We start from the raw sequence: 10,178 nt of genomic DNA on the forward strand, positions 1-10,178 counted from the left end.
TCCTTGGAAATCCAATTAGATTTTGTACCACACTTTTCATTTTCGTGGCTAATTATACCTAAAAGGTAGCTTTGAAGTGATAAAACCGCGTGAAATGAAATTCTGCTCTGTCCGATTACAGAGGTCGCGACACACCCGAATATTAATGGTTGTAGCTCCGCTTACGAGTGGAGGAATGAAACAAACTATGGCTGCTTAGAAAGTACATGTATTCCCCTAACAGTCAGTGGTGGTTGTGAGGAATTTCATCTTTTAGTGGAGGATTGCTGGGCGGTGTCCGATAAAAGAGGTAAACTTCTGATATTAGAGGTTTTCGGACAGTCACTTTAATCGGCTGTAGCAAAGCAACCACAAAAGCTGTCCAGCCCAAATTTTGGTACATTGCTAGGCTAAGTGTGAAGGTCAGTCGTGGAAAAATTCAGAAGATTCGGCCTGGTAGTTTCTGAGAAAAAGTGTCCGATTATAGATGGTGTCCGACAATAGATCGCTTACTCTACGAGGCTCTGGCAAGGGGGTGTCACGTAGGCCCACGCTGTAGGTAGATCTGCGACCGCGGTCAAAGTCTTGACCAATTTTCACCTTGACCTTTGACTTGCAGCATTTATCATCGTGACTTGAGCGTTTCTTGTTGAACTTTTGACCTCCACTTATTTCTCTATTTTCCTATACGTACCTGCACTTGTAACCTAGTATGATACTTTCTTAGTACGTGCTACCAGCAGCTGGGAGAAAAAAATCATTATAATTACGGCGAAATGCCTGTTGGACCAATAAAACATCTTCTTGGAGATCCTTACTTCTTGTGAGTTACGTATAATTCCGTAAACTTGATAGTAGCTACGTATAGTTTTCGATTGTGGGTTTCAAATCTTCCGTATCGTCTTATGATTATTATGATTAGATACTGGAAAGACAGCACTCAGTGCTGGTTACATCCAGGAGGGGGGGGGACCCTCAAAACAAAAAGGGGGTTAATTACAACAAATCTAGTCCAAAAATACAATTATTAAACTGTTCTAGTGACTCTGTATCGATGATGTGATTAGGGAGGTTATTCCATTGCTTGATAGTTCTTGGAAAGTAACTCTGTTGGTAAGCAAGTGTTCTAGTTGGAGGAATTATATATCTGTATTGGTGATGCAATCTAGTTGGATATGAAGTAGGCTTGAAATACTCAGGGAGCTGGATAGATGGCAAAGCGTGATGTAATACTCTATATAGTAAGTTCAAACGATCAATACATCTTCTGCTCTGTAGGCTCTTCCAATGCAGTTGATCCAACAGGTAAGTGACACTACTCATTGGATTGTAATCCGATGCTACCCATCTTGCAGCACGACGTTGTACCTTCTCTAAAGTATTGATTAAGTATAGCTGGTGAGGGTCCCAGACACAACTAGCATATTCCAGCAGAGGACGTATTGATGTTAAATAGGCTGTTATCTTAACTTCTTTGGAGCATTTACTTATATTACGTTTAAGAAAGTTGAGACTTTTAGTTGCTTTGCCGCAAAGATGATCGATGTGGTGGGACCAAGACATTGATTGGTGGAATATGACCCCTAGATATGGATGCTGACTCTTCAGTTCCAGAGCTTTATTGTCAATGCTGTAGGTGGGTCTTGACCCTAGACCCACTGTAAGAGCTATTTTGTGGCCTTGATCGTTGACTTAGAGTTTGACCGCGGTCGCAGATCGACCTACAGTAAGAGCCTGAGTGACACCCCCTTGCTCTGGCCTAGTCTGGCGCGGCCGCCCCTTCGCAAACCTGTTTGCGAAGGGGCGGCCGCGCCAGACTAGCTCTGGCTTACATGCACAAGCATAGTATATAATCCCAGGAAGCTACTATGGCATGGGAGATTCCTGTCTAAAAATACGACGGTAGTTATATAGCCATTTACAATGACTTAACTATATACACGAACTTCCCCGGGAAATTTGCTGGGAGAATAGCGTGATGCATTCAGTGCCGTCAGGTTTCATGCCGGTGTCACAGTGATATATGTTTCCCCGGGTAACGTGTTTCCCGCACACATATCCCTAGGGATTCGTGTTTCCCCGCACATATATCACCAGGGATCCGTGTTTCCCACTAAGATATAGCCATCGTGCAGTAACTCCAAGGTCCTATGGCTAGTTGCAAACAGCACGCGATCCAACCATTCAGTAGATATTATTGATATCTAGCTAATAGACACGGCACCCATGCGTATTGCATGCAGGTGTATATAGCTATAGTTAGCTAACTAGCTATATAGCTACTATATAAGCTAATACAATAATTATACTATAGCTAGCTATACTAATAATGATAACTATATAGTCATTTAAAATAAACTTTGTTGATCTTCTCTGGACCTGCTCAATAAGTGTGATGTCCTTAACAGGGGCAGATCTAGGATTTATAAAAGGGGGGCTAACTCAAGGTACTAATCTCTTGGGTAGCGAACATGCTGGAACTAGGGGGGTCTGGGGGCATGCCCCCCAGGAAATATTGAAAAATAGATGCTGAAATACTGCAATTTGGAGACATTCCCACATAAAATTCATAATATTTTCTGCCTGTAGATTATATATACTGCCTTTAGATTATAGGTATGGCTCTCTGAAGCATTTTGCTAATGGAAAAGTTTGGGTAGGTACAGACAACCAAGTACATGATGCACCCCTCTCACAATTGCACAACACTGAATAGGTGCATGTTAGAATAATAATGTTGAAAGTGGAAAATTTGAACAATGCAAGATTGAATCTGGGAGCATTTTCAATGGAAATTGTGTACCTGAATTAAGTATTGCCATACATATTAACTATACAAGTGGATGAATGAAGCCCTTTAAACAAGCCAATGCACTTCGTTGTATGTATAGGTGCAGGAAGATTTGGAAAAATTTCATAACAGAACCAACTATATGCTTCCAGTGAATGTTCTATTAGAGTAATTAGCTGACTGCTCTATTAGAGTATCTCGATCTTGTGCACCTCCAGGTTATGATTATGATTATGATTAGATACTGGAAAGACAGCACTCAGTGCTGGTTACATCCAGGAGGGGGGGGGGACCCTCAAAACAAAAAGGGGGTTAATTACAACAAATCTAGTCCAAAAATACAATTATTAAACTGTTCCTTGTTGCATAAACTTTAGCATATAAATCCACTGACAATACCTTGGAAAGATGTTTATAAGGTGGTTTTATGAGTATTTAGTGATTATATAATTATGCTAAGACAAAATTTCATTATAATTTTCAGCATCATATTGATCAAGTAAAGCCTATAAATATGAAGGGGGGCTTCAGCCCCCATAAAGTCCCCCCCTGGATCCGCCCCTGCTTGATATGGTTAGGTTTCCAAATCACTGAACAGTATATAACTTGCGATCTCACTAAGGAAATATACAAAGTTCTCTTGGCTGTCACTGTTTGATGCTTGCTAAAGCTGCGATGGAGCAGTCCTAACATTCTGTAGGTCTTAGGGATTTTGTTTTTGTAGTGTTGATCCCAAGATAGGTCTGATGATAGTATAATACCAAGATTTTTATGTGAACTATTTGTTAAAACCTGTGTGTCAGCTATTTTGTAATTAGTGATGACTTTTGCATTAATATAGGTGGACACTCTTTTTTGGATTAAAGAACATATTATATCTCATACTCCACAATTGTGACAAAGTTGCTGAGTCTAAATCATTTTGAAATAGTGAAATATCTCCAGGACTACAAACAGTATTATAAATCTTGGTGTCGTCAATGAATAGTAAAGTTTTACTGATGGTAACACAAGATGGTAAATCATTCATGTAAATAATGAAGAGTAGGGGTCCCAAAATACTCCCTTGGGGAACCCCAGATAGAACCGGCAAGGGGGTAGATAATGACTGACTGCATGCCAAAGCTGTAGCTACATTGATTAGTTATACATAGCTGCAATCACATGATTTACTCTATATAGCTAGAGATAATATTTTATTGTATACATGTACTTGTAGCTACTGTTTTATTAAACTGATGCTATAGCTACATAGCTAAATCACAGCACAGTTTAGCAGTTATATATATAGTTGAATGCCAGTGAATGGCTTGATTTCCTCCATCAACATGCATAATTATAGTATTAGTTGTGTAGGTATATGGCTAGCTATGATTATTAAAAGTGCATGCGCGCCTATGCTAACACTACGTACGTTGCACATGACTTTATAAAGGGGAAACATATTGTAGGATTGACACGAGGCATATCATTAAATCACGTGACAGTACATACAATATGGACATGTGTACAACTGTGTGTGCATCTATGATTATCATTGTTCATGTTCTAATTACATAGTTCCTACACCTCCCCCCAAGCATTTGTGAGGGGCACGATGCTGACGATAATTAAGGCCAGTTTGGATCTTCTATAAGTCTTTTGGGTGCCTGGTGGGTGCGAGTTGAATGTCGTGGACTTGAACAGACTTCTGCTGAGGTACTTTGTTGTGGAAAAGTTTGCTGTGGTTGTTCAGGGGATGCTGGTGTTGTTGATGGGAGCAAGGATGTTGCGGTTCTGCGTCGTAGGAACCGGCAGTTTCTTGTCAGGATTCTGCCATTTTGAGTCTTGATAAAATAGCGGCGGTGAGGACCAATGTCAACAACAGTTCCGTAAATGTCCCACATTTTCGTTTGTGGATGTTGCAGTGCAACGCGTGAGCCTATTCCAATGTCTGGTAGTGTGTGGGCATGGAGATTGTAATATGCTTGTGTTTGCTCCAATGAATTTATAGCCTGTGTTTCTGCTTCTGTGACTGCTTTTTGCCAACATGGTAGAAAAGAGCGGTGGTGAGCTGGGAGTGAGTCTTGCACTGGTGTACCAAATAGTTTTTGAGCAGGTGATAATCCATCCTTGCGAGATGGGGTGTTTCGGTACTGTAAGAGTGCACGGCAAAGAGCATCTTCATTGAGAGAACGTTTGTTCCAGGAAGTGGCAATGAGTTTTTTCATAGATTTTACCATGGCTTCGACTTTGCCGTTGCTTTGTGGGTAATATGGTGATGACACTTTATGGATAAAGCCCCACTGTCTGGAGAAGTCGTGAAAGCATTTTGAAGTGAATTGTGGCCCGCCATCTGACCACAGTATATCTGGCACGGCAGTGCGACAAAAGCATTCTCAGTACTCTAACAAGGTGGGAGCTGGTAGTGTTGTGGCCCATTGGGATTATGTCAGGCCAATCTGTAAAGCAATCAGCAACGATGAGGTAGTCCTGACCACCATAGCAACAAAAGTCTGCACAGATCTCTTGGAATGGTCTACTTGGCTTGTCTTTGCACACAAGAGGTTCTCGAGGATTGGAGGGAAGGAGATCTTGACACTTTTTACATGAAGTGAGCATGTTGTCAATGTCATTGTCCATTCCTGGCCAATAAACCGTAAGGCGCGCCCGTTGTTTAGTGCGTACAGTGCCCTGGTGTGATTCATGAAGATGTGACAGTGTGGTGTGACGCATAGAGGGTGGTATCAGTAGACGGCATCCGTAAACTATCAAATTGTCATCAATGGAAAGGTGCTCACGTGCATTCCAGTAGGGTCTACATGACTGTGGAAGCTGGCCGCGGTGATCTGGGAAGCCGTTGAGTATTATATTGTACAGCTGTTGGTATTCTGGATCCTGAGAAGCATGGTAGCGGACGTCTTGCAATTTCAAGCTTTCGTGGGTGTCAGTGGTGATAGCTCTCAACTCTGTAATAGATAAGGCTGGTTCATTAGGCAAGTCATGCTCTGCAAGGGCATCACTATTGTGAGGATTAGATACAGGATTGCGGGATAGAGCATCAGGGCCATCATTAACACTTCCCTTAATCCACTTTGCCGTAAAGTTATAAGACATCAGGCGAGACTTCAATCGTTGAAGGCGTGGGTTCTCAATTTCATCTAAGCGGCGGCTGTTGAGAATAGGGACTAGAGGGTTGTGATCAGTCAAGAGGCAAAAATGCTGGAGGCCGGAAAGAAATAGTTTGCACTTTTGGATGGCCAATGCGACAGCTAGCATCTCCAGTTCAATAACAGCATATCTAGATTCTGTGTCGGTGAGGAACCGGGACCCAGCCTGGATGAGGGTCCACTTGTCATTGGATTGCTGTTGGAGGATGAATCCAAGACCCTGTCTACTGGCATCAGTGCTGAGACGGGTGGGATGATTGAGATTGAAGAATGACAAAACCGGTGGCTTGGTGAGTGACGCCTTGGCTTTTGCGAAGGCTTCATCATGATCGCTAGACCAGAGAAAATCGTTTTTAGTACTCAAAAGTGGTCTTAGTGGTGTCAGGAGTGTGGCTATGGCGTCAGTGCTTGAGGACAATTGGTTTACTAAGCCAAAAAAGGAGCGAAGGTCAGTTCTGGTGTTTGGCTTTGGATATTGCGAAATAGCCGTAGTAATCGTTGTGTCCACTTGATATCCATCAGAAGATAACCGAAAGCCAGCAAAAGTGACTGCTGATTGAAAGAACTGACATTTATCCAGGTTAAGGGCAATATTCTTCTCTACGCACAGCTGTAAAAACTGTCGCACATGAGCAGCATGGTCTGAAGTACTATTGTCATAAATAACAATGTCATCAACTATGCGACGAAAGCCTTGTAAACCAGCAAAAGCTTCTGCCATTCTGCGGTCATAATGTTCAGAAATCGATGATAGGCCATACTGGGCCCTGAGATATTTGAAACGACCTTGAGGGGTTATGAACATGGTTAAGAGTTGACTGGACTCCTCTAGTGGACACTGGTGGTATCCTTTCAGTGCATCTAGTACAGTGAATATTTTTGCATCTGTTGCTGCTATATCGGCCACAGCTTGAGCAGGTGTGGACGATTGATAGCGTTCTCTACGCACGAACTTGTTGAGGTGAGATAAGTCTACATACATCCTGATGCGATCGCTGTTCTTCTTAGGGGTGACCATGATTGGTGCACACCACTCTGTGACCGTAGTGACTGGAGCAATGACCTTTTGTGACAACAGTAAGTCCAACTCATCTTTCAACTTGTCGCGGTAAGTGAATGGGATTGAACGTGGTGTCTTAATGCAAAAGGGTTTTGCATCTTGCGTGAGGCTAATGTGAAATTGCTCACCATCCATGGTTCTTATCTGGTCATCAAAGATGGATGGGAATTCTGTGATTAGTGTTTGCGACTGTGGTTAACTTGACTGTGGAAGGTTGTAGCATGTACATTCAGCTGTGGGCGAAGCTCTACATTACTAGGGCATGGGTAACAGTCTGGTAGTATCCCTAAGTCCTTGGAAGCTCTCCATGAAAGTATAGTACCAGTGATATTTGGATAGACGTGCACATTGCTAGTGCATTGTCTCTTGCCGAGTGTGAAAGTGACAGGTAAGTATCCAAGGGGATACATCTTATGGCCATTTGCAGTGTGAGGGACGACATCCGAGGGGATGAGGTTATGAACATGATCGTTAAGAAGAGTTAACAGTGGTGGGCCAGCAGCTGAGATACCTGCTCCTGAGTCTGGCAGAACATTTGTCGAGCAAGAACCATTCAGTGAAGTGAGGTGAATAGGAATGGTCGGAGCTGGGTCATTGGTGGCTACCTGTTTGATGGTGGATAACGTAGATGGTTGCGTCTCAAAGCCTGTGTGTGTGTACCTGAATTTGCCTTGTTGATGGCGGGAGGCTAGGATGAGATGGTGGCTGAACTTGTTTAGAGTGGCAAACACGTGCATAGTGGCCAACCTTCTGACAGTTGTGGCACGTGGAAGAGTAAGCTGGGCAGCGACTGCGGCCTCCTTGGTGCGGCTTGCCTCCACATCCTGGACAATCGGGACTGGTGGGCTGAAGGCCAGCTCTCTTGTGATATGGTCCTTGTTTTCGTAAGGTAAGGATGGTGTCTGATTGTGGCTGAGAAATTGCAGAGCGTTGCTTCTTTGCAGCTTCTTCTGCTCTACATGTTGTGATGGCAGTATCTAATGTAAGATCTTGTCGCTGGAGCAAGTGTTCAACCGTGTCACCCTCTAGGATACCTTCGATGATCTGGTCCCGGATATTCTTTGCTGTGCATGCGGGTGAGCAAAAGCTGCAAGTCTTAACTAATTCACGAAGAGCCACCAGGTAGTCATCGAAGGTTTCACCACGCTGTTGGATCCGTTTCCGAAAGTTGCGACGCTCGACTGATTCGTTGATGTGGCCGTCAACGTATCGTTTAATAGCGGCGATAATAGCTTGCGTGTCTTTACGCTGGTCTGTAGTTAGCCCGAGATTATCGACAATACTAAGTGTCTCACGTGAGAAGCACAGTGTTAATGCGTGCACTTGTGTTTCAGCTGACTCCTCACCTAGTCCGGATAGACTAACATATGAGCTCCATTGGGTCTTCCAAACAACGAAGTCGGCGCCTCTGTCCACTTGGAGGTCGAGCTTCGGGAGATCGCTAAGTCTGAAGGTGTATGGCATCTCAGTGGAATGCTGCGGAGAGGAAATGCCCGAAACACAGTCTAATACAATGGGTTCACCTTAGCGGGTGCCTCTAACCGGCACCAGGGAATCAATCAGCTGGTTACAATAGAGTCGTAGCTGCTCGCGGCGCCATGTAGGATTGACACGAGGCATATCATTAAATCACGTGACAGTACATACAATATGGACATGTGTACAACTGTGTGTGCATCTATGATTATCATTGTTCCAGACATGCCAACTCTCACGCATTAGGCGTGAGTCTCACTCTTTGGCTAGTAATCTCACGCTCTCACGCCTAACCCTCTGTTTCTCACTCTTTCAGCTTAGTTCTCACGCATTTCTCACGCCTGATCTGTTTCGTAATTAGCCCTGTGCTTAAAATTGGGCAGATCTGTGCTTATTTTTGTACTTAGAACATGCGACGACCTTTTTTTTTTTTTTTTTTTTTTTTTTGGTCTTCACTACCAAAAATCCTGGAGCTGCACTTGAATCTGGTCCACACTGCTGGTAGTGTTTGAGGTCTCACTCCTAAAATTGTTCACAGGTTGGCATCTCTGTTGTTCATGTTCTAATTACATAGTTCCTACACATATTACCCGGGGAAACACATATCACTGTCACTGTGACTTGTAGGTTGCTAGCGACTTAGTGATATGTGTGCGGGGAAACACGGATCCCTAGGGATATGTGTGATCACATGATTTACTAGTTATATCACCAACCCACTGCTTCAGCAAGAGCAGTTAAGACTGTAGCTTCGACTTTGCCAGTTCTAACTCCAGTACATAAGAAGGGAGATCGCTCTAATGTTAGCAATTACCGTCCTATTAGTTTGACCTCGCCTATTTGTAGAATCTTGGAATCCATCATTAAAGACAACATCCAAGATCATTTGATGACTAATAATGTGATACTTCCTCATCAGCATGGCTTTACTCCTGGAAGATCCTGTTCAACTCAACTGTTATTGGCCATGAATGATTGGACCAAAGCGCTTGACGATGGCCATTCTGTTGACATCTTGTATTTTGATTTTGCTAAGGCATTTGATTCCGCCCCACACAACCGTTTAATTTCCAAGTTGCAAGGGTGTGGCATATCTGGCAAGCTGCTAGCGTGGGTGAAGAATTTTCTTGTGGGAAGGAAGCAGAAAGTTGTACTGAACAGTCATGCATCAGATTGGTCAAGTGTCAGTAGTGGAGTGCCTCAAGGCTCTGTTTTGGGCCCTATTTTGTTTAATATATATGTCAGCGACATGCCCTTAATAGTTAATAGTCCCATTTTTCAATTTGCGGATGACGTGAAGATGTTCAGAACTATCAGGACTGTGGACGACTTTTGCCAACTTCAACAAGGTATAAATTTGCTTTTTGCATGGTCTAAGAAATGGCAACTGAAGTTCAACATTAGTAAGTGTAATTGGTTGCACTTAGGTAAACCTCACGGATTTGGTGAATATGTAATTGATGGCACTACTATTACATCTTGTGATGTTGTAAGGGACTTGGGAATAATGATTGACAATCAGTTAAAGTTTCACGATCATACCACCACAGTCGCCAAGAAAGCTAACAGACTACTAGCAGTTATTCACAAGACTTTTCAGAATTTCGACCATGCTACATTCATCAACTTGTATAAATCATATATCCGCCCAGTGTTAGAGTATGGTAACATCATCTGGGGACCACAATACATTCTAGATCAAGAACAAATAGAGAAGATACAG

General features: G+C 43.0%; 1 protein-coding gene across 1 annotated transcript; it reads right to left on the reverse strand.

Moving 5' to 3' along the window:
* Positions 1–7,155: 7,155 nt before the first annotated feature.
* On the reverse strand, positions 7,156–8,599 carry LOC136248412 (uncharacterized). Its single transcript, XM_066040195.1, has 3 exons — positions 8,522–8,599; positions 7,640–8,455; positions 7,156–7,584 (listed from the first exon to the last, which is right to left on the reverse strand). Exons 1-3 carry the CDS (start codon positions 8,597–8,599, stop codon positions 7,156–7,158), a joined length of 1,323 nt encoding a protein of 440 aa, XP_065896267.1.
* Positions 8,600–10,178: the final 1,579 nt, after the last annotated feature.

Source organism: Dysidea avara, chromosome 3, assembly GCF_963678975.1.
Source record: "Dysidea avara chromosome 3, odDysAvar1.4, whole genome shotgun sequence".
In the NCBI taxonomy this organism is placed as follows: domain Eukaryota; kingdom Metazoa; phylum Porifera; class Demospongiae; order Dictyoceratida; family Dysideidae; genus Dysidea; species Dysidea avara.

What these genes read in the sequence shown, in the direction of transcription:
- LOC136248412 (XM_066040195.1), bottom strand. Translation starts at nt 8,599, where the DNA reads ATGCCTCGTGTCAATCCTACATGGCGCCGCGAGCAGCTACGACTCTAT. An exon ending in TGATTGATTCCCTGGTGCCG is followed by an intron (nt 8,456 to 8,521) that starts GTTAGAGGCACC and finishes TCCTCTCCGCAG; the next exon opens with CATTCCACTGAGATGCCATA. An exon ending in CATCAACAAGGCAAATTCAG is followed by an intron (nt 7,585 to 7,639) that starts GTACACACACAC and finishes ACCATCAAACAG; the next exon opens with GTAGCCACCAATGACCCAGC.